The 23667-nt window shown below is 57.1% G+C and overlaps 1 protein-coding gene across 1 annotated transcript in view; it reads right to left on the bottom strand.

Moving 5' to 3' along the window:
* Nucleotides 1–210: 210 nt before the first annotated feature.
* MAPKAPK3 (MAPK activated protein kinase 3) overlaps nucleotides 211–23667 on the bottom strand; it is a 30239-nt gene continuing 6782 nt past the window's right edge. Inside the window, exons 3-11 of the mRNA XM_062200986.1 lie at nucleotides 9112–9251; nucleotides 7942–8006; nucleotides 7403–7482; nucleotides 5403–5526; nucleotides 4170–4245; nucleotides 3772–3896; nucleotides 3209–3294; nucleotides 2900–2980; nucleotides 211–1552 (exon numbers count right to left, since the gene is read on the bottom strand). Of these exons, the coding sequence (XP_062056970.1) occupies nucleotides 1400–1552; nucleotides 2900–2980; nucleotides 3209–3294; nucleotides 3772–3896; nucleotides 4170–4245; nucleotides 5403–5526; nucleotides 7403–7482; nucleotides 7942–8006; nucleotides 9112–9251 (930 nt within the window). The 3' untranslated portion in view covers nucleotides 211–1399. The remainder of the gene's footprint in view (nucleotides 1553–2899; nucleotides 2981–3208; nucleotides 3295–3771; nucleotides 3897–4169; nucleotides 4246–5402; nucleotides 5527–7402; nucleotides 7483–7941; nucleotides 8007–9111; nucleotides 9252–23667) is intronic.

Below are 23667 nucleotides of genomic sequence, written 5' to 3'. Positions count from 1 at the left end.
GCGGCACAGAGCAGGGGCGGGGCAGGGGGCATGTGGCAGCTGCCATCGCTCAGTTCCTCTGACCTTCTCACACCTAGGGAGGCCTCAGCCGGTCACATGTGCCAGACTCACCCTCTCCAGCCAGGGTGAAGTCACCAGTGGGTGTGACCAGCTGCCCTTGGGCCACTATGGTCCACTCATGCAGACAAACAGAAACCCGAGAGCCAGCAGCAAATGCCAAAATGGCCTTTATTACTATCTGGATGTGAAACCCAGAGCGCTGTCCCGTCTGCCATGGTCTGGGCTTTCCCAGCCACGGACAGAGGGGCCAGGAACTGAGAACTCGGCTGGGTGTCAGGCACTTTTCAGGACTGGAATCAGGCACTCAGCAGCCCGAGGCTCCCGGGGCAGGGTGGGGCTGCACTACCCAGATCAGCCAGGAAGGGGTCTGCTCTGTTCTGCTCCAACTCAGGCCAATGCCAGGAGCAGACGCTGTGAGCATCACTCAGGTCTGACCCAGGGTAGAGACCCCTGGTTCAGGGGGAGCCTGTTGGCCTGCCCCAAGCCACGCACTCACCAAACACCACCAAAAGGCAGCCCTACCATAAACAGAGGGGGGCCTCCTGGCCTGGGATCTGGTGAGCAAGTTAGGGCAGGGGAAGTATAATGGCTTGTGTCACAGTGACATTTTCCAAAGTGGAAAAGGGTTTTAAATGATTCCCCACCTTCAGCTGGGAGGAGAAACCAACCTTTGGGTAGGGAGTAATGACAGGTGTGCTGGGACCAGGGACTCCTTGGGGAAAGAGCTCCGAGTGCCATCCAGTTGGGCGAGGGCTAGACCACCCAGGGAAGCTGACAGCCAGGACCCTGTGGCCTCAGGGAGACCAAAGAGGGGAGCAGAGAGGAGCAGCCTCCTGCAGAATGCAGAGGTGGGTCTTCCTCCCTCCCCTGCTCCCACACTCAGCATTCACAGACAGCAACACAGTCCCCTGGTCACCATGGCAACCAATGGCCAATGCCTTTCTCAAGGCCAGGCCCATCTGCCCAGCCCTCGGTGGGGTGTCTCTCTAGAAGAAGGAAAGCCCAGCCACAACTCCCAGTGGCCCAAAGGTAAAAGGCATGCCCCAGGGCAGGACAGAGCTGAGGCCTCATTCAGGGGCCCCTGGCCGGAGGTGCTGCAGGGGCAGCAGGTGCTTCCCAGCCCTAGGCATTAGCTTTCTCCTGGGTCTGAGCCTGGGCAGGGGTTCTGAAGGAGGTTTGGGCTCAGGATCCTCCATCCTGAAGTCCCAAGTGACAAATTTAAAACACAACAAAATAATCCTTTTGTGAAAAGGATGGCCCTGGGCCCTCCTGGCCAGGGCTTCTGCATACTCCAGTCCAATACCAGGCTGAGCGGCCTGGCTTGTCCAGATCCCACGAGCTACTGGTTGCTACAGCCCTGTGAGGCTGAGGGGCCGCCTGCCTGCTTTTTTCTCCGCTTGTTGAGGAGCCGGTTGTTAGAGGTCTTCAGGTCCTTGATCTTCACCTGGTCGTAGTCCACCCGCATGGTGGCCAGGGCACTGGTCATCTCCTCCTGGGAACAGATACAGTAGGAGCCAAAGAGTTTAGGACCCTCCTTCCTTGACAGCCCCTTAATAATATTAGTGTTGTGGGCATTGGGTGCAATAGTTAAGCTGCTACATAGGATGCCCGCAACCCGTATCAGAGTGTCTGAGTTCAAGTCCTAGCCCAGCTTCTGATTCTAGCTTCCTGCTCATGTGCACCCTGGGAGCAACAGATTATGGCTCAAGGCTTGGATCGCTGCCACCCAGTAGGAGGTCTGGATTCAGTTCTGGGCTCCGGGCAGACATCTGGGGAGTGAACCAGAGGATGGGAGATTCTTTCTGCGTGTGTCTCTCTCTCCATCTCTCTTTCAAATAGATAAATATTTAAAAAATAAAATAATGGTAGTGATGGCCTGTGCTGCCCAAGTGCCCACTGTGTGCCGAGCACAGAGCCTAGCCCTTCGTGTCAGATAATCCTTACTACGGTCCTCTGTGGAGGAGGCTGTCACGGAGAGGCTCTCTGGACCACACCAAGGGTAAATGGGACAGAGCACCGAGCAACAACACCTGCTTAGAACTACAAGATCTGGGCCGGCGCCGCGGCTCACTAGGCTAATCCTCCGCCTTGCGGCGCCGGCACACCGGGTTCTAGTCCCGGTCGGGGCACCGATCCTGTCCCGGTTGCCCCTCTTCCAGGCCAGCTCTCTGCTGTGGCCAGGGAGTGCAGTGGAGGATGGCCCAAGTCCTTGGGCCCTGCACCCCATGGGAGACCAGGAGAAGCACCTGGCTCCTGCCATCGGATCAGCGCGGTGCGCTGGCCGCAGCGCGCCTACCGCGGCGGCCATTGGAGGGTGAACCAACGGCAAAAGGAAGACCTTTCTCTCTGTCTCTCTCTACTGTCCACTCTGCCTGTCAAAAAAAAAAAAAAAAAAAAAAGAACTACAAGATCTGCACAGAACGTGACCTCCCTGGCCCCGCAGGGCACTGGGGCTGGGAGATCACACCCTGGTGTCCTTGGGCTATGAGCTGCTGCCCCCTGTGCTCAGACATGGCCTCTGCTGAGTCTAAAGTCAGGCTGACTTAGCCCCTAGTGTTGTTGGTCATAATGGAGGCTATGGCCACCATTTGGGACCAAAGCTGAGCCCCTGATCCAAAGCACTCCTTCAGTGAGGGCTGGGGAATCAGGAGCACCACTCTGAATGGAACAGTGTGGCCCAGTGGTTTGAGTATCCTGGTTGGACCACTGAGATAGCCACTAACACCCTATGCTTCAGGTATGGGGAAGGGGACAAAGACTCAGATCATGTGTAACTACCTAGAGTTCCTTTTTCCAAAGCCATGGAGCCTGCAAGGAGACTGAGGTAGAGTCCACCCACCTTGACTTCATCCCAGTGGTCTTTGTCCTCCTGTAGCACCCGGGCGGTGTAGAGCGGAGTCTGTGGCACCACCGTCGATTGCTGGGAGGGGTCCCAAGCCCATGGATTAGCATCTGGAGAACTGTGGAACACATCGGCTCCCCCCAGCCAGCCCCCTTTTCCTAGTCTCTGTGGGGAAGCTGAGGTGCAAAGTCAGTCTGGAGCGGGAGTGCTACTATCCGCCTGTGTACACGGGCCCCCTCCAACCCCGCACCTCTGGAGCCACCACCCCCTGCTGGGCAGCCCTGCTCTGGGCCAGGAGGTGCTCACGTTGATCCAGGGGTGGTTCATGAACTGTGCGATAGTCAGCCTCTCTGTGGGGTCCGTCTTCAGCAGGAGGCGGATCAGTTGCTTAGCTAGGGAGGCCAGGGAAAAGAGGGGAGAGGTGAGGTCGCAGGGTTTCTGGGAGCTAGTCCCCTCCTCCCTATAAAGCACAGGCTCGGCTGGGGCAAGGGCTGCAAGTGTTCCCAAGTTCTGAGCCCTCAGAAACAGTGAGCTAAGGATGGTTCCTTATTCTCAGGCACTCAGTATCCAAGGTAATTTGCCAAGCAGCAATAGACAAAAAGGACAAGACCCCAGCAGGTAAAATATGAACAGGAAACATGAGGTGGAGTTTTGAGGAGCGAAGCTATGAGCCCATTTGGCAGATGCACAACTGAGGCTTGTAAAACAGGTGGGTGATTTCACCGAGGGTCACACAGCAGGGAAGGAGGGGAGCCAGGATTTGAAGACAGGGCAGCTTGACTCCAAAGTGCTATCTCCCAGAACGAAGGCTGCAGGGTCCAAGCAGACAGGCTCAGGCTGGGGTGGGGGTGGGGGGGAGTTCTACTCACCATCTTCAGAGACCTCTGACCACTCAGGATTGGGGAAGCCATACTGGCCCAGGCGGATCCTCCTCTTCATCCCCGGGGAGATGGCCTGGCCCGTGTTGGAGTAGAAGGGCGGGAAGCCACACAGGCTGGGGGCGGGAGGAGGTCGTTCGGCATAGGGGAGGGGGGCCAAAATGGACTCCTTGTCTGCCCTAAACCCTTGACTGGGCAGGTAGGTAGCCACTCCATTGCAACACAGCCCTCGGCCTCCCAGGTCCATCCCAGGGACACCTTGGCACAGAGGAACCCTCAGGCAGCCCGAAGTCTGGTGTCCCATGAGCAGAAGGGAAGGGTGGCTCGCACATGGAGCAGCACACACAAGCCCCTCACCACGACAGGGACAGCGGCAAGGCTATACTCACAGGATGTACATGATGACGCCCAGGGACCACATGTCGCACGACTTGTCATACTTCTCTGGGCCCAGGACCTCAGGGGCTGCCAGGGGAGGGGGCAAAGGAGGCTCTCAGTCCCAAGAGTCTCAGAGCACAGGCAGGAGCCTGATGCTCAGGCCAGGTGGGGAGCAGGTGCCCAGGTTGGGAATGAGGGGAAAGAGCAGACTGGTGTCTGGCACCTTCTGGGAAGCAGGCAAGTGTGTGACACTGGGGGAGGAAAACTGCTCCCGGGAACACACTCTGCTTTCAGACAGCCCCTAGCTCCTTCAGCCTGAGCCCCTCTACCAGGCTCAACTTTGGCTGAGAGAGGAGAGAAGGAAAAGGCCAGCTCAGGGCTTGCGGGGGCGGGTAGGGTAGTGGCTGCCATGGGCCAGAGGGCGCCAGCCCACCAACTGCGCTGCGTCTTCTGCCTTCTGGGACACAGCTCAGGTCACTGGCAAGGAGAAGCATTCTGGCCAGCATGGCCACCAACCCATGGGGCCTCGGTCTTCCCATCTGTGCAACGAGGCGGGTCGGGCAGATTTGCAAGGCAGAACACGTCCTGGTAGGCAGGGTGTCATTTCTGATGTCACGGGGGTGTCCCCTGCTTTGAGCAGCCCTCTGGGAAGCCCTTTTCTGAGGGACAAGAGCCCTCTGCCATGAGCCTGCTCTCAAGCAGGGGCCCTGTCGGCAGCAGGGGCTCTTCCATGGCAGGTGCTGCTGGCAGCTCCTGCAGGAAGCACGAATAAGTACACATCCCTGGGGCCCATCCGTGCCCAGGACAGAGGCATCCTCTCCCACAGGGCAGGTGAGGAGCCCAGTGCCCTGTGTCTTTCCAAAGGCCTGCCCACTTTCTGAGTATGAATCCCAGGAAGACAAAAACCAGAGAAAAACAACCACGGCTGGGCTCCATCCCGAGCTCATGGCAGCCTTTTATCACGTATATATTTAGAGCTGCTGTGATGTCATTCAGCTCACAGGCCACAGCCAGAATTTTCCTGGATCTATTTTCAAAAGCAGAAGCTGAAGTTTGGGAGAATATTTTTGCAGCCTCCACCTCCCCCCGCAACCGCCACCCAGCATCACCCGCCTCCATGCAGACAGAACTCCCCCCTCCTCACAGAGCTTTAACCCTCTGGTTTCTGCAGCCCACCAGCTGCTCCATGCCACAGCAGTGCCCGGTGCCGGTGGGGAGGTACAGAGCAAGGCCCAGGGACTCACCCACATAATAGGGAGTGTAGCAGGGCGTCTGCAGGGCACTTTGGGTAGTCTCCTTGGCAAAGCCAAAGTCTGTGAGCTTAAGCACTGCGTCTTTCTCCTTGGATGTGTAGAGCAGGTTTTCAGGCTAAGCCAGGGAGAGAAAACATTGGTCTGCAATCAGGGACCACCCGGGGACAGAGCCCCAAGGTGATATCCAGTTGGAGGGGGCAGGTCCACCCTGTAAGTACATGGGCCCTGGCCATCAACAATGTGGCCCATGGAGAAGACCAAGGTGATTAGGAAGTGACACCCTGGTTCACAGAGGGGGGAGGTGAGGCAGGTGTTCAGCCGAGGCTGTGAATGGCTAAGTGCCATCGAGAGTCTAGGGGCAGGGATTCCTGACCTTGAGTACGTGAAGCATCTGACACGCAGGCATAAAGGCATGAGGGGAGGCAGACTGCTCCTGAGCCTATGCTGCCAAGACAGGAATGGAGCCTGCAGGGCCAGCAGGGCGGCCCCGCCTGAGGTGGCTCCGGGGAGAGCACTCCCGCAGCTGACTGCAGGGAGGCAACTGCTCCTGGCTACAAAGCAGAGTGGCAGAGGGGAGGAGGCAGCCCTGAAGCTGACTTCTCATGAATGGGAGGTCATCTGGCCGTGGATTGGGATAAAAACAGAGAAGCAGGTTTAGTCTATGCCAGAGATTCTCTTGCAGAAGGTTTTTCTCTTCTTACAAAAAAAAAAAAAAAAAAAAAAAAAAAAAAAAAAAAAGGCGGGGGGGGTGGGGAGGGAGAAAAGCCAAGGTAAAGCAAGGAGTCAGAAGGTGAGCTGAGTGACTCCACATGCATCCAGAACCGAAGGGTAACTGCAGGGCGGGACATTCGGCGAGGGGTTAAGAGGCCACTTGGAACACTTGCATCTCGTATTGAAGTGTCCAGGTTCAAATCTTGGCTGTGCTCTCCATTCTAGCTTCCTGCTCATGCACACCCTGGGGATCAGCAGGGCATGGTTCAAGTAGTTGGGTCCCTGCCACCCATCCCGGAGACCAGGACTGAGTTCCAGGCTCGTGGCTTGAGCGTGGCCCAGCCCTAGCTGGTATGGAGTGAACAAGCAGATGGAAGATGTATGTGTGTATGTGCGTGTGTCTTTCAAATAAATAAAATAAATTGAAAAAATAAAATAAAAAGATAACTCTAGGGGCTGGCAGTAGTAAGCCAGAGGAACGATCCACAACAGCAGCTTGGCTCTCAGCTCCCCTCTGCCCAGACTTAGGAGGACATAAGCCAAGGTGGGTAATGCTCTAGGCCTGGGGCAGAGGGCCGGGGAGGAGCAGATTCTACCCTGGTGGCGGCTGACACTTCCACACTCACTTGTGCACGTGCAGCAGGGCAGCCTCAGTTTGCATTCCATCCACCTGATCCCAAAATCCTCTGAGACCCAGTCCTCCCGGCACAAGAGAGCCGAGCTTTCAGAACACCCTGCAGGCCAGCCTCTGGGACTACCTGGGCCCCTCTCTTCAGTGCCAGCAAATGGCTTCTTTGCCTTCAAATGCCAGTGTCCCAGGGCCTACTCTGTTAAAACCATGGCTGGGACTTCACAGAAGACCCAACAGCATCAGGCGGCCCCTGCCTGAGGCCTGGCACGTTGCATGGACACAAAATTCCTTGCTGAACAAGTGAACAAATGAATGAATGCCAGTGCCACACGGGCACAGCTTTGGGCAAGCCACTTAATCTCTCTCTGAGCTTCAGTTTCCTCGTCCATAATATCTCACAGTGCTGGGTGAGGATTAAACAAGCTGCTTGTCAGGGCCTGGTGGATCCAGGTCAGCACTCAATTATTCTCATTCCTCCTGAGATTATATGGTGTTTAAAGGAAAAGGACAGCCCCTGGCTAGAGCACAGAAGAGCAGACTGGGCCAGGGAGCAGAGGCTTTGAACTTGGCCTCCATCCTGGGAGCCATCTGGGCTCATGGAGTGTGACTGTCCCTTCCCTTGCCCCTCAGGCTGGGTCCTGGACCTCACCTTGACATCACGGTGGGCGATGTTCTGGCTGTGCAGGAACTGGATGGCAGTACCAATATCCCGCATTATCTCTGCAGCCTCTGCACACATGGAGGAGGGAGGGGGGTGTCAGTGATGCCAGGCAAAAGGCAGGAGACTTGAGGATCCCCACCCGATCATACCCCCAGGCACAGCCTTTGGGAACAACACAGGGTGATGGCAGCACTCCTGCCCAGACACCCCAGTTCTCAGCACAAATGCTCCCAGCTCACCTGGACCCTTTTCCTTGGGCCTGGGCTACCTCTTCATTGCTCAACTCCTAGTCAGTGCCAGGAGGTTTTGAGGCCTCCATCTCACGGCCCACACAGAGTCTGTCTCCAGCAAGGAGCCATGGACTCATAGATGCCCTCATGGACTCACAGAAACCCTCTGTCCCCGCCTCTTTTGTTCAGCTGGGAAGACTGAGGCACAGAGAGGGAGCAGGACTGGCCCAGAATCACACAGCACCTCTGCTCCATCCATCTCCCAGTGCCCCCTCTGGCCCAGCCACATGCACGTACCTCTCTCAGTGAAAGCCTGGTCACCACGCTCCTGAATCCTGCTAAATAACTCACCACCTTCCATGCTGCAAGAGAAGACGGCTGTGAGCAGAGGGGGAGAACCGGGCACCAGCCTGCCCGTGCCCGCATCATCAGGCCCGGTGCTCCTTCCCACTGTCACCTTCCTGTATCTCAAGAACCTAGCACACAGTGGGCTGCCAGCCTGGGTGGGAGAGCTGAACTCCCAACTAGGGGAGAGTAGTGAGCAATGCCCCTTCCTGGCCATGAGACCTTGGGCATCTCTAGCGCCATCCAAGTCCCAACTTCCCCAAATGCAGAACAAGACGTCAATTACTATCAGCAAGACCACTGTTCTCTGAGCACCTGCTGTGTGCTATGTCCTGGGCTCTGCCACTCGAGCACACTGCCATGGGACCTGGGCTCATCGCTTCACCTCTCTGTGCAACTACCTCTTTTGTAAGACAGGGATAATAGTGCCAATGCCACAGTCATGAAGACTGCATGTGATACACATGGGTGCACTGGGAGCAGAGTCAAGCACAGGCTGCTGCTACATTCAGATCTTCCTCCACCTTCTGCTTGACTGCCGGAGATTCAGAAAGGCTAGTAGCTGCCCGCAGTCGCACAGCTAGTAGGCAGCAGAACCGGGGTCTGGACCCCAAGTCCGAGAATCTGGATAACCAGGTGGAGGTGGGGGCAGACAGGGAGGAGCTGCAGGCTCAGACCTGAGGCCCAGGGTCTGAGCAAGGCTGGGGCTGAGCCCTAGGGCTGGCGGGAGAAGCACAGGGTGGAGAAGGCCCCTGGCTCCTGGTTCTAGTCCCCGTCAGCCAGCATCCCATGGGGCCCTGGAAGCACGAACTCGGGGAGGAAGGAAGAAGCGGAGGGCACCATGTGCGTCCCACTCTCCCTGCCCCCACACGCCGAGGGCTGGCAGCCTTCTCTGACAGCTTGCATCACTGCTGCTCCTCCGAGAACAGAACTCGCCCCAGGGGAGGCCATACTGGAGCCCCTGTAGTTTCTTTCCCACCCTTGAGGCCAGATCCAGGGCCTGTGGTTGCCTGCTCCCCACCCTGCAGGGGCTGGGGTGGCACCCAGAGCTGTGCTCCGAAGAACAGCAGCAGCCCCGGAGGACAGCAAGGAGCCCAGGGCCAAGGCAGGTGGCCGGCATACCATTCCATGACGAGGAGCAGGCAGCGCTTGCCATGGTGCATGTTCTCATACACGTCCAGGATGCGCACGATGTGCGGGCCGCCCGAGGCCTGCCAGTGGTGGTCCACCTCCTGCCGGGCCTTGGGGCTGTCATACAGGAGCTGTGGGCAGTGGGCACAGAGCGTCAGGCTCCCAGCCTGCTGCTCTCACCTGGCAGACAAGGATATGGAAGCTCAGAGAGGCCTGTGACCTGCCCGAGGCCACACAGCTCACAAGGGGCAGAATGAGGATTTGAGTCCGGCGTTCCCTGCCGTGTGGGCCAATGAGTGTCTGCACTGGGGGTGGTCAACCCTGGCTCAAGCTCTGGGAGGTTCTGAGAGGGGCTCAGAGGCCAAAGCTGCTGCTGCTTCCCATCTCTGGGGCAGCAAACAAAATGGCAGAGAGTGACCTGTAGTCAAATCACACACATGCCGGGGGTCCCAAGCCAGGGCCACACAGGTCCGTTGGGCCTCATTTTTCCAATGGGGATGACATGGCTGCTGCGTGGCCCAGGCCAGGATTGGGAAGTGTGCCCACAGCTGCATAGGACAGCATCCTGCACACAGTAGGTCCTCGGCAGCTGCCCTGTGCTCCTCACTGTGAAAGCAGAGGGAAGCGGCCTACATCAGTCAGTCCAGGCCTCGCCACAGAGCCCAGCTCAGAGTGCAGGGGGACAAGGCCACACTCCTGCAGGAGCCGAGGTAATTAAGACTTCCCATCCTCCAGAAGCAGGTACAGGAATACAGGAATAAAACTGTCACTACCAAGAAAAGTGCTTCTAAAGCGAGCGGCTTGGTCACGACCTCCCAGTCAGCCCTTGGCTCCCAAGTTCCCTGGAGGTCGCTGTGCGGGAGCAGGGTGATCGTGCCAGCCTCACTGCTGGAGTGTCCAAGGTCACCTGGCTGCCCAGGCTCCACCCTCAATCCCTGCCTACAGGTATCACATGAGGACCCAGAGGTGGAGACCAGGGCCAGGGAAGACCCCGGCTGAGGGAGAGGACAGTCGGGTGGAGTGAGAGCTGGCTTTGGGATTCGAGTCCTCCAGTGACGCGGTGTAACCTCAGGTAAACGTTCAGGGCTGGTCACAGCCCACACTCTCTAAGTCGGGGTAATAACAGAGTCAGCCCCAGTCTCTGGGGCAAGGCAGGCCGCAAGTGGGCAGGGGGTCAGGATCTCTCAGGTGAACTCAGCCTGGGCTGTGACTGCCAGCCACAGGGCCCAGCACAGAAATGAGCAAGGCCCTGGGGGATTCTGCTCAGAGGGGTTGGGGTAACGGGTAAGAGTCAGCATGAAGGGGGAGATGGCCCAGAGCAGGGAGAGCAGGGCAAGCCGTCCCCCAGCATGGTTGCTCCCCCAAGGCCCAGCGCCTTTTGTTTCCTGACAGCAGAGGACTGAAGATCAGGGTCAACGCCTGGACCAGGGCACAGATCAGCCCTGCTCAGCACCCGCAGGCCCCAGCCCCTCCTGGCCTTACAGTAGTTCCCTCCTCTGCAGGATGGGGCACTGTGGGGTAGGCTGGGGGACCAAACTCCCCAGGAACAGGTGAACTGGGATGGCGCAGTGTGCCGGGTCCCTCTACTTCTGCAACCATCCCCCTCAGCCCTGCCTGGGAATACAGCAGTACAAGGAGAATGCACAGGGAATCCGGGGCTGGAGAAGCCCCTCTACCAGCTCCATTCCCCTAACTGGGGGGGAGGGGGGGAGTGCTGCATGAGCAGATGTTCTGGGCCTGGGCATGGTAGATCCCTGGCTCATGCAGCTCCTGCCGCCCAGGATACCCCGGGGCTGTGCCTGGACAGCCTCAGAGCACCAGCTTCCTGCTCACAGCACTGGGGTGGAGGGCTCCATCACCCCATCAGCACACGCGCTTGCCTGCACCATGTCCTGAGGGGTTCTGGCCAGGAGTACTCAAGATGCTCCACCCTCCCTCCCTGTAGCTCTTTCACCTTGGCCTCCTCCCCAGCCTCCCCAGTGGCTCTTGGATCTTCTTCTGGCTTTTCACCCCCACACTAGCCTTCTCTGTCCTCTCCTAAAATTCCAAGCCCCCATTTGGACTGCTCTCCATGGGGTCCTCAGCCCTGCCCCCTCTGCCCCTTCTCTACCACTTATGGCTCCTCCCTGGAAGCCAGGAATCATCTCCCTCTCCCACCGCATTTCCTGCCACCCTAGCTCCCAATCCCTTTCTGTTCTGGCCAGAATGATGCCCTAGCTCTTCTCCAACAAACCTCGCCCTCTCAGGTGCCCATGTCTACCCCCGGGCCACTCCGCTGCAGACAGTGAACTCTTGCCCCAGCCCCTTCTCCATTAGGTCAACTCCCTCACTTGGAGGAACCTTCTGGGCTCCGTTCCGATGCCTCCACTCAAAGAAAGTCCTCTCAGTGCCTCTCCTAATGTTTCTACCTCCCGTTCCTCTAAGCATGCCGGGAACAGCTCAAGGGCACAGGCAAGTCCAAGCTGCGGCTCCCTGGATGCAACCCAACAGGAAACACTGGTTCCTGAGCAAAAAAGGATGGAGAAGTTGGGCAGGGGATGGGAAGGGGAAGAGGGAGGTGGGTGGGGGTGGGACAGGGAGCTCGCAGCTGGGCCTGAAGCCTTGCTTTGCTGAAGCAGAGGAGCCGGTGGAGCCGCCCTTAGTTGCAGCCTCCATACTTCCTGCCCCACTCAGCCCATTTTCCACAGGCATTAAAACAGTCCTGGGGCCAGCACTGTGGCACAGTGGGTTAAGCCATCCCCTGTGGCACTGGCATCCCATATTGGAGCACTTGTTCCAGTCTGGGCTGCTCTGCTTCCAATCTAGCTCCCTGCTAATGTGTCTGGGAAGGTAGTGGAGGCTGGCCCAAGAGCTTGGGTCCCTTTGACCAACTGGGAAACCCAGATGGAATTTCTGGCTCCTGTGGCTTAGCCCAGTCGAGGAGTGAACCAGAGAATGGAAAATCTCTCTGTGTGTGTGTGTGTGTGTGTAATTGCCTTTCAAATAAATAAATAAGGCTTTAATAATAAAAAAAAAAAAAGTCCTGCGGCCAACATTATGGCATAACAGGTTAAGCCACCACATGAGTTGTCAGCATCCCATATCAGAGTGACTGAGCCCCAGCTACTCCCCTTTGATCCAGCTCCCTACTAACATACCTGGGAAAGCAGTGGAAGATGGTCCAAGTACCTGGGTCCCTGCCACCCACATGTGAAAGCCAAAAGAAGCTCCTGGCTCCTAGCTTCAGCCTGGCCCAAACCTGGTTGTGGCAGCCATTTGGAGAGTGAGTCAGCAGTGGAAGATCTGTGTGTGTGTGTGTGTGTGACCTCACTCTCTGTTGCTCTGCCTTTCAAATAAATAGATTTCTAAAAAAATCAATCGATCAATCAATCAATCAATCAAATAGTTCTGCAAATGGCAAGGCAAGAGAAGAAGGTTCTCTCCAGAAAACACAATCCATGCCCCAGCTGGCTCCTCTACAGGGCATCCATCCAGGCCCAGCTGCCAAGACCTCTTCTGGCTTCCTGACCCTGAACACGGCCCCACACCCCCTAGAGCCTTGTTTCCTCCTCTCTTCCCCACAGCCTTCTCCTGCTCCAGGCTCCCCACTGTGGTCTAAAAGGACTTCTAAAGTCCCTCACTCTCCCTTCACGCTTGGCTTTTCTTCATGTGGTACATATGCTTCTGCAGAGGTACAACCCATATGTGGTAGTCTGCATGGTATCAAGGGTCCAGTTCAGCGAGTTCTGACATTGCACACACCAGCATCCCAGATGAGTGCTGGTTTGAGTCCTGACTGTTCCACTTCCAATCCAGCTCCCTGCTAATGTGCCTGGGAAAGCATATGATGGCTCAAGTGCTTGGGTCTCTGCACCCAAGGAGGAGACCTGGATGGAGTACCTGGCCCAGACCTGGCTATTGCAGCTATCTGGGGAATGAACCAACAGATGGAAGATCTCTCTGTGTTTCTCTTTCTCTCTCTCCCTCTCTCTTTTCCCCTCCCTCCATTACTCTACCTTTCAAATAAATAAATAAATGATGAAAAAAGACAAAAAACATTCCCAGCTCCCCACAATGCTCCCACGTCATCGCCCTTTTTACCTCCTGTGCGGCACTTGCTCACAACCTGCAATTAGCTTGTCCCTTTGATAACGCTTTAAACAAACACACATACAGATCCTGCACTTGCAATGTGCCTGGCTCTGCTCACAGCACTTTGTAAATATTGGGAGGAAAGGATTTCATTATCACCATTTTATCTTTAACTTTTTTTGTTTATTTGATCTATTTGAAAGGCAGAGAGAGAGAGAGAAATCTTCAATCTACTGACTCAATCCTCAGATGTCCATAAGAGCCAGAGATGAGAACTCCATTTAGGTCTCCCATGTGGGTGGCAAGGATCCAAGTACCCGAGCCATCACCTGCTGCCTCCCAGGGTGAGCATCAGAAGGAAGTGGAAATGGAGAGTGGAGCCAGAACTCAAACCCAGGCGCCATGATTTGGGATGCAGGCACTGCAAATGGCAGCCTGATTGCTAGCCAAAGACTTGTCCTGTTACTATTTTATTTTTAAAGATGCATTTATTTATTTGAAAGCCAGAGTTACAGAAAGAGAGACAGAGACAGAGAGTGCTCTTCCATCCGCTGGTTCACACCTAGGATGGCGACAATGGCCAGAGCTGGGCCAGGCCAAAGCCAGGAGCCAGGTGCTTCTTCCACAGGAGTGCAAGAGCCCAAGCACTTTGATCATCTTCTGCTTCTTTCCCAGGGGCATTGGCAGGGAGCTGGATCAGAAGTGGAGCAGCCAGGACTCGAACCAGTGCCCATATGCAACGTCTGCTTCGCAGGCGGTGGCTTTACCTGCTATGCCACAATCCCACCCTCCCCCATTAGTAATTTTTTTCAGATGAGAAATTGAGACACAGAGAGGGGAAGGTGCTGGTCCCAGATCACACAGCTAAGCTCCCAGCCAGGCCAGCACCATAGGATTTCCCTTATTAGACTGGGGGTCTGTTGGGCAGGCCCAATGTGCCTGGCCACATCTGGGTCTCAGTACTGGAGCACAAGCTGCGCACAGAGCACTGATTCAGAGAATATTTATAGGTTGCATGAACAAATGTATAATGTGAGGAGGAGGGGAAAACACATGGCATCGTGAGGACAATGAGCAGGCCCCAGAGAGACTCAACAAATAGTAGACATGACACCCTGACCAAACGTGCTCCCCACTGCCGGGAGGCATCCTCTCTGGTGAACCAGATTGAACCTCATCTTCCAGGGAGCCTACCAGGACAGGACTGCTCCAGCTCAGAAGTCATTGCTACGAATCAGCCTCATCATGCAGGTACACAACTCCACACGTCCTTCACAAAAGATGTCCCCAGACAACAGCTCCATCGCCCCAGGCATGGGCACCGAAGACTCGCTTTCCATCTCTGTTCTCATCATGATCTTGGGCCACTGCCTTTCCCTCTTTGGGCCTGTATTTACCCAGTGTGAAGCTGCAGGGATCTCTGGACAGGGTCCCTGGTGCCACTTCTACATCACTGCCAACATGAAGCAGTCCCTGGGCCTCCACTGACTCCACATCCCCACACCTGAGCCCACTGGGGGCTCCCAGGAGTGGGCAATGGTGTCTTGGTCCCCAGTCAAGCAAAAGGGACAGGCTTCCAACAACTCGACAGACCTACTCCTGTCCTTTGTCCCCTGAGCTCCCAAGGAGTCCACATCAGCTGCAGGGTCTATGAGAGCACTCGGGCAGCCCCACAGCTCCAGCTGTGCCCAGCAGGCACGCGCCCGTACACATACGCACACACGTGCACACACACGAAGAACCCTGGTTTTCACGGAAGGAAGGGAGCTCTGGCTGTACTCAAGGTGTGGCCCCCTCTGAAGCTCAGTGAGCATGGAGTGGGAGCCGGCACTTCCTGAGCAAGTGACTCTGCTCTGGCCTTTGCCTTTGATGCGATGGTTTCCATCTTTCCTTTCCCCTCTACCTTCCTTGGCCAGATTCTCTTACCTGCCCCTGGCACTGGCAACCAAGACCCTTTTGAGCACATCAGCTAGTGAGCCCCACAGACACTGGCCGTGCCCTTCTGGCAACCCAGGTGGACAGGGGAACTGCAGAGGAGGCCATGCCCCCTCACCACCTCCACGCCCCATGCTTCCCACCCAAGGACAGGGCTCGCATGTGGGTGAAGGAATTCTTGAGGGTAAACAAAGGCAACCTTTGCCTATCTGGAAAACAGTTGCAGTTTACAAAACACTCTGCTGTCCCTCATCTCACAGGAATGCTGGGTGCCACCCTGTGAGGCCAGCAGGGTGGGGGCCATTAGCCCCAGTGCGCAGACAGCGGAGAGCAAGGCTCGGGAGGATGAGGTCACTGCGCTGGGGCTTCTCGGCTACAGGATGGCAAGGCTGGAGGAGGGAGAAGAGAACTTGTAAGACAGCATCCAGACCACAACCCTCAGAGGGGCTCAGAGGAGGGGTGGCCCCAAGGTGGAGAGGCGCTGGCTAAAGCCACCACCTGCACAAGAGTCAGGGCGCTTGTTCTGAAACAAATGTGTGTATGGCTGCATGGGTGTGTGCAACCATGTGTACATGCATGTGCAGCAATGCATAGCTGTGTGCTCATGTGTTTAGCTGTGTACGCCATGACATGTAACACATTTCTCACACAATGCATAGTGATATGTGTGGCTGTGTTGACTGTGCACTGACATGTGTACATGTGTGTGCATTGTGGTGGTGTGTTCATATGTGCACATGCATGTGTAGTAATGTGTGTGTGGGTTGTGTGTGTGTGGCTGCATAGTTTGTGCAGGTATACAAAGTGGTGTGTACATGTAGGGTAGCACAGGGGTGTGGGCAGGGGTGAGTATGTGGGCCCACAGACATGCCTGTGTCCCAGTCTCTGTGATGTTGACTTCGAACTCCCAGAGAAGGAACTCAGTCACCGGCCCATTTACTCATCCAATACTTTCTATATCCTGAAGTGCCCAGCAGAGAACTTGCCAGAGAGACACCCGAGACTGTGGGCCTTGCTGCCACAGCTCCACCTGTGACAGCCTTGCCCGTGGAAGTGGCCGTGCATGGATGCCTCATTCAGAATTCCTTTCCCAGTGCAAGGTCCAGCCCCTCTCACCGCTCAGAGCTCCAAAAGCACCCTCTGTCAGACAGAGCTGGGATGTCCACAGCGACACTGTAAAGACACTTGGGAAATTAGCCCCCAGCCCCTTCTGCAGCCACCTCCCAAACCAGGAGGGGCCCCCTACCCAGGTGCATGGGCCCACCACACAACCAGTGTCCCCACTCTCCCCCCACCCCCGGCCCGGGGCCAGGCTCTTCTCCAGTAAGAGTGTTCACAGTACCCCGTCTCTGACACAGCAGGTGCCATGACTACCAGCCCAGACAAGCAGCCCCCCCGACTCCTCCACTCCTAAAGTCCAGCATCCAGTCCTGAGTAGTCCTTGTACAGCTGCCCCAGGCTGCTCTGCGGGCTCCTCCAGAACACCCCCTCCTCCCGGGGGCGGAGGCTGACCTGTAACCTCTCCCCTCAGCAAGCAGTGACCAGTGAAGAAGCTGGAGCTCTGGATGTCCTGACAACACCAGCCCAGCAGCCTCACAGCCCAGGAACGTCCAGCTCCTCTCACAGCCCCAAGAGGCACCCGAGGCCGAGTCCTCCCACAAGCTCTGGTTAGACACCAGGATTCAAGGCATTTTTACCATTCCTAAGCACGACAGAAGCCACATTTTTTAAAATAGAAACAAAAAGCAGATTCTCTTCAGAATGAAGAAAAAGATGAAATGCACCCGAAACCCACTTAGATCCTAACTGCAAATGAGGACAAATTTTAATTCGGAGCTTCCTGGAAGTCTTGGCAAAAAAGGAAACCAGGTGGGCTCTGCCCTTTGATGAGAGAAGCACAGATCCTCACTGAACTTTTCCTAAGACTGAATTCTAAAAGGGATTTAGCAACAACGCGCATACAACAGGGGAAAGTCTAACCTTCTTTTTTTTTTTTTTTTTTAGATTTTTTTTTTTTTTTTTACTTTTTTTTTAAATTTTTGACAGGCAGAGTGGACAGTGAGAGAGAGACAGAGAGAAAGGTCTTCCTTTTGCCGTTGGTTCACCCTCCAATGGCCGCCGCAGTAGCGCGCTGCGGCCGGCGCACCGCGCTGATCCGATGGCAGGAGCCAGGTGCTTCTCCTGGTCTCCCATGGGGTGCAGGGCCCAAGGACTTGGGCCATCCTCCACTGCACTCCCTGGCCACAGCAGAGAGCTGGCCTGGAAGAGGGGCAACCGGGACAGGACCGGTGCCCCGACCGGGACTAGAACCCGGTGTGCCGGCGCCGCAAGGCGGAGGATTAGCCTAGTGAGCCGCGGCGCCGGCTAAGTCTAACCTTCTAGCCACACCTTCAGCAGCCACTTTGCAAAGGGCACAGGAAGCGGCAGATGAACAAATCGAACTCGGACTCTTGCACGCAGCCCTGGAGCCGAGAGCGTCAGCAGGCCCTTTCCTTTCTTGGGATTCTGGCTTTGGTTGGTGCCAGAGGATGGAGACGAGAGAGCCAGCAAGGACTGGTCTGTCTCTCCAGCACTCTTGCCCACCTTGGGGAAGGGCAGGACAGGCTAGAATGTGGAAGAGCTGCAATTCCTGGCTATAATGTCAAACACCAGGCAGTGGAAGTGAACAGCAGGAAAAATTGGGTTTTGACTCACGCCGGTCTCATTGCAAAGAACCTCTCGTCTCTGTTCACGGAGGCAATGGATAAGAAAGGGCCCTGAGCCTACCATAACCCTCCCTTGAGAAGTCTTCACTTGGTCATCTCTACCTTGTCTTCCAGCTCCCAAGTCCCCAGCTATTTGGCATTGGTTTTCGATGGGGACACATCTCCAGCTTTACAAGAGACCCCATTACAATAGCGGGTGCTGCTAGCACCAAGAGGGGGTGGGGAGACCGTCGCTGGCTGCTTTGCCCACTCCCAGCATGGAGCACAGCTCCAGTCTGTGTGCTGGAGGCAGCTGTCAGAGATGGGACTGATTCCGGGTTCAGGGCTCAGCAGCAGGCATTTCCTGCTGAATGTCTCGGCCTCTTCCTGGTGAAGCCGGAGGCAGCTCCTGCGCCGTCCCCCTCTCTACCCCCAAGGGCCCCGGTGCTCTCTGGAGAGCTGGCAGCAGCGTCAAGTCTGACTCTGGAGCCACAGTTTCAGAAAAGTCAGAGCCTCGGACATGCGCCATTATTCTCACACGCGCTCACTTTCCCCGCTCTCACAGCTCATTACAGAAGCTAATGGAACCAATTTTACAGCTGTGGGTTAGCTGGCCTCACGCCAGATCAGACCTGGCTTCATTAAGTTCTGACCACATCCTGCCCTCCTTCTCGCCCTGCCCATTTACTGTGTCTCCTCGGAGGCTCACGTGATGCCAGTGACCCCAAATGCCAGGCGCAGCTGGTTGCCCAGGGGATGATGGAGTCGTGTCAGTGTCAGCGCCGCCTCTTAGCAACCACCTCTGCCCGGCGCCCAGTGCTGGGCTGCCATCACCCCGTACAGGGCTCCTGGGGACCCGAGAAGGACCAGCAGCACCCCCTTTTCTAAAAAAGATGTGTTGAGTTATTTGAAAAGCAGAGTTACGGAGAGAGGATGAGTGGCAAAGAGAGACAGAGAGAACTTCCATCCACTGGCTCATTCCTGAAATACCTGCAGAAGCCAGGACGAGGCCAAGCCAAGGCCAGGCTGAAACTAGGGACCAGGAACTCCATCCAAGTCTCACTGCATGGGTAGCAGGGACCCACATACTTGAGCCACAACCTGCTGCCTCCCCGGCTGCACATTCACCGGAAGCAGGAATTAGGAACAAAGCTGGGATCAAAACCAGGCACTCTCTGCTAAGGGACGCAGGCCTCCCAAGCAACATCTTAACTGCTGTGCCCAGTGCCAGCCCCTAGCAGCACGCTTGTAACAGAAGGGACCCTGTCACTCTGAGAGGTTAAGAGATCCACCCAAAGTCACTCAGCTGCGTAAAAAGAACCACGGCTCGAACCCAGCAGCCTGGGGGAAGTGGGACATGGTGGGAGAGCCCAGCTGCTCCTTCCCAGCCTGGCCCCACATTCCTGGATCTAAACCAGGCTTTGCTTCTTGGTGGCAACCACAACAGGGCCGCGGTCCACAGCGCCCCTGGCCCCTTCCAGATGTGTCACAGCCCCCACTCTAACCACCACACTGCTAACCACCATCTGCAGCTGAGGACACCGAGGCTCAGGGAAGTTTTGTGGTTTCCGTGGGTCACGTGGTCCCCTCATGGCCACCTCCACGTCTGACAGTTTCTTAGGAACCAGGATTCAACTCCCATCCAGAGATGCTGGTCCATTTACTGATCCCTTCCCAACTCCTGCAACGCTCACTGGCCCTGCCTGCCACAGGCTCTCTGTCCTCAGGATCTGGGGGTCTGCAGATGAGTTACTGCCCCTGGGATGCTGGCTGCAGATGTGGTCCAGCGCGACAGACACTGGTTCCTCTTCTCGCCCCATCCTCTCTTCCCAGAGCCAGAACCTGGCCAAGCAGGCAGGTTGGGGAAGGTCAGCCCCTTCTGAGGGAACCCATGAGCAGACAGGGCCCCTTCTAGGACAGGGCTGGGACAAAAGATGCGGGGACAGGGGACAGACTGGGAACCTCCCTGACCACTGCCCACCAGTCTGGGAGAGGAAGGAGCAGCAGAGGCTGCAGGCCACGTCCTCCCAGGAAGCCCGGCTGGCAGGCCGGCCAACACACCCTGCGAAATCCAATTTGCTCAAATCTGATGGCCTCAGTCTGTCTGCTTCCTGCCAGCCCCAGACAGCCTGGAAACAAAGGCCGAAGTGCCAGGTCTCGGGGGGGGGGGGGGGGGGAGTGAGGAGTGGGGAGGAAGCTTCCAGAGGAAGCTAGGCTGGGGCGGGGGGCAGTGGGAACAGGAATGCTGGTTGGGGCAGGCCAGGGAGCGGCAGTGCTCCCCACCCCCGGCCAGGGAGCATTCACAGCAGGACCAGCTGTGGCCACAGGGCTCCAGGTCGGGCAGACTGAGCTGCAAAGGCCAGTTCCCGCTCCGACTCACCCATGGCCTTGAGAAGGCCATTCAACGTCTCAGAGCCTCATTGGCTCAATCTGCAAAGTGGAGGCAGTGACAGCACTCCTGTGCCCAGTGACCATGAGGATGAAAGGAGCACCCGCACACAGAGCTCACGGTGACAGGTCACGGAGTGAGTTTACGGAGGCGCGGCCGGCGTCACGGGTGGGAACGGCTTCCAGCTTTGCTGGAGCATCCTGCCTTCAGGAATCCCGTGGGCCTTGCCCTGCAGCGGCCTCTTGCTCTTCCCCTCTGTTTCCCCTGAACACAGGGAAATCCAGGTGTGGCCTCTGGAAGCCCAGGAAGGCAGATCCCTCCAGCCCCGCAAGTCCCAGGAAGGCAGAATCCTCCAGCCCCGCACGTCCCAGGAAACGGCCTAGATCCTCAGAGAGCCAGGGCCAGGCTGGGCTTTCCAAAGATGAACCGAGAATCAGGAGTCTACAGACCCTGTGTGCTGGGAAAGGCTCAGGAAGATGGGGAGAGGCCTCTAGGGCAGGAAGAGGGGACCTGGTATCTGGGGAAGGACTCTGGTAGCAGAAAACACTGCGGAGACCTGGGGCCAAGGCAGGAAACCAACCACCAGCCTGGTGGCCTGGAGGAGGGGCCCAACCCCACTCTGGTAGCCCATGGCAGACACCTCACACCCCTCGGCTCCCCAAGTGTCCTTTTGAGCAGTGGCCCCCTCCGCAAAGAGTAAGAATCTGGCCCAGTCCTGTCATCTCCCTGTGCTCCGGGGCCCCCTCTATGCGATGGGCTTGCACGCCCTCATACATAGGCCTACTGTACAGGTGGGAATGAGGCCGTGGGAGAACACTGGGCTCCTCCCTCTCGCCCAGGTGTCAAAGGACGTACATGGAAGAACGGTAACTCCCCCTGCCCCACTGGGGCCGCTCCCAACATTCACTCGGGGCCTTCCTGCAGGGCAGCCAGGGAGAGGCCACACAGACCCCCTGGGAGCTCCCTGAATAGACGCTCGGAGGACCCAGGCCCATTACCCTCCTGAAGATTCCGTCAAAATCAGCTCCACAATTTGTGAAACCTTATCCTGGTTCTATTGCTCCCGTGGCAGTGCAAAAGTAGGACGTCTCCATCCTAGGGCTGGAAAACTCTGGCAGACACAATGTTTGTCCTAACCTTGGAAATAAAGTCCCTGTGGGGGTCTCCCAGCAGACACCGCACCGCAGCCCCTTACGAGCCGGCTGTGCTATGGCAATGCCCACGCAGCTGGCATGGGTTACTGGGAGAATGGACCCTCCCCACACAGGGGGCCATCAGGGCAAATAAAACCCAACAGGCCAGCTCTGAAGGCAGGGACCCAAGACCCTCTAGCTCTCCAAAGAGTGATAGCTGGTGTCTCTCCCCTGCAGGAAATGTCACAGAGATGGCAAAGGAATAAAATCTGGGTGGGGGCCTGAGTCCTACTCAGAGCTTGGCATAGAGACCCCAGGGATCCTTCAGACTCCACCCACTGCAGCCCTTCCAGAAGCCTCCATTGTGTCTGCTCACCACCTCTCCTTCGACTCCTGGCTTCATCCACATCCCTGCAGCCCCCCACGGAGGCCTGGGTGAACACAGTCAACCTCTGCTCTCCTTCAGCTCCTCTCTGGGACAACAGGGACAATGGATGTCCAGGCTTGCAGCTTCCCGGTCCCAGGCTACTCTTCCCTGCTCCTGTCTAGCCAGAGGGCACCAACCCCTTCCTGGTCCCTAGAAGACATTGCTCAACTCTGACAACACATGTGGGCCCAGACACAGGAAGAGAGGTCATGGCCCTGGCCAAGAGGGACGGCCCTGTGGTGGGAATGAGCTACAGTAACTCAGTCCCTCTCTCTCATTCCTCCCTAGGCTAAGGACACATTCTGAGAGCAGCTCAGCCTGATGCAAGCATCTGAGCCATGGGGTATGGTGGAGAGGAGTCCTCAAACCTGAGTCATAAGCCTTCAGGTTCAAGAACTCTCCCCAGCAGACTGCAGACCCTGCTGTGGTGTCACCGTGGTCCCTGTTCTACCAGCAAAGCACCTGTGCCTGGCTGCAGATAGGCCCACCCTTGCCCTACTTGCAGGAGCAGTCTCATTGCCTGCCTCCCTAGCACTGCCATGGCCACGGCCAACCCAGAGTATCTGCACCGTCAAAAGGGAGGCCCCTTTGCAAGCAGAGTACCGACCCTCAGTACACAGATGGACAGAGCGTGTTCCTGATCCCCAGCTGCGCCGGCACACAGGGAAGGATAGCAGAAAGCCAAGACCTGGCTGCCAGCCAGGCCTAGGGTCCAGCCCAGCCTGGGGTTGTCCCTGCAATGGGACCCTGGGTGAGTAACTCGGCTATTCTGAACCTCACTCTCTGCACCCACGATATGGGGGTGACACTCCATTCTCAGGTCCTGCTGGGCTTGTGCTCAGCATGGAGGGAGCACTCAGCCAGAGTTCCACTGCCTGCCAGAGCATGGAGAGAACCTGCCGGGCCCTCTGCACACCTCAGGGTGGGCCATTTGTGTATGTGGAGAATCCATGAAGAAAGCTACAGGTGCCTTGTGGAGGCCAAACCTTTAGGAAGGGGGCGATGCCTGTGGCAAATCAGGGCCTTGAACTCTTAGGCCCCTGAAAACCCTCCTGGGAAACACCCAGGCCACTGTGTCGCCGCCCTGGAAGCAGCAGAGTGAGCTCTGGTGAAGCGCTTGGTGCACAATCCTTCGCTCAGGTACGCTTGGCGTGCCGCCGCACCTGGAGAGGACCCTGTCCTCAGCTCTTCCGCTGACCCCTTTCCTGGGCTGAGAGCGGCAGGTGCGGGGCGCAGGCCTGAGGCGTGGGTGCTCGTTCCAGCTGGTGTGGGCACCTCACACTCAGTGCTTGTCCTCTGTGAAATGGAGGTCATAAAGTGTCCAGTTTCATATCACTGTCCCAAGCAGCAGCCTCAGACCCAAATCACAGCTGAAGCGACTGCCCACACTGCACAGGGGATGTCTCAGGTTACAGCTCAGCCCAAGTGCGCCTGACTCACTGGTCCCACTGCCAAGGTACAGCACCTGGTCAAGGCCAGCAGCAGCAGGGGACACGGGAGGGTGGTACGGTACAGCCAGGTGCTCCTGCCCTGGGGACAGGGGAGCAGCAGGCTGACTAGATTCCCCAGCACCTGGCCCCTGCCTGCCGGCCGCAGTCAAGAGACCTAGCCTTGGCAGAGCAGCAAGGCCAGAGAGAGGCTGGACCAAGTGACAGCGGGAACACGGGTGGAAAGGAGAAACGAACACGAGAGGGAGGCAGAGACAGACAGCACCTGGAGAGAAAGCCCGGGGAAAGAAAAGGCAGCCAGAACAGCGAACCCGCGAGCGCCAGCATTCGCAGAACCTCGGGCCTGGCCAGCACTGCCAAGAGCTCCCTAGGCTGCCCCTCCCCCTCCCCCAGGCGCTTCTCCTGCCTCCCAGTCCTGCCTCAGTAAAACCTCCCCATTCCCACGCAGCAGGACTGCACC

This window comes from Lepus europaeus, chromosome 9 (assembly GCF_033115175.1).
Source record: "Lepus europaeus isolate LE1 chromosome 9, mLepTim1.pri, whole genome shotgun sequence".
In the NCBI taxonomy this organism is placed as follows: Eukaryota; Metazoa; Chordata; class Mammalia; order Lagomorpha; family Leporidae; genus Lepus; species Lepus europaeus.
The sequence above is the reverse complement of the archived record's forward strand: the minus strand, read 5'-3'. Positions and strand labels throughout refer to the sequence as shown.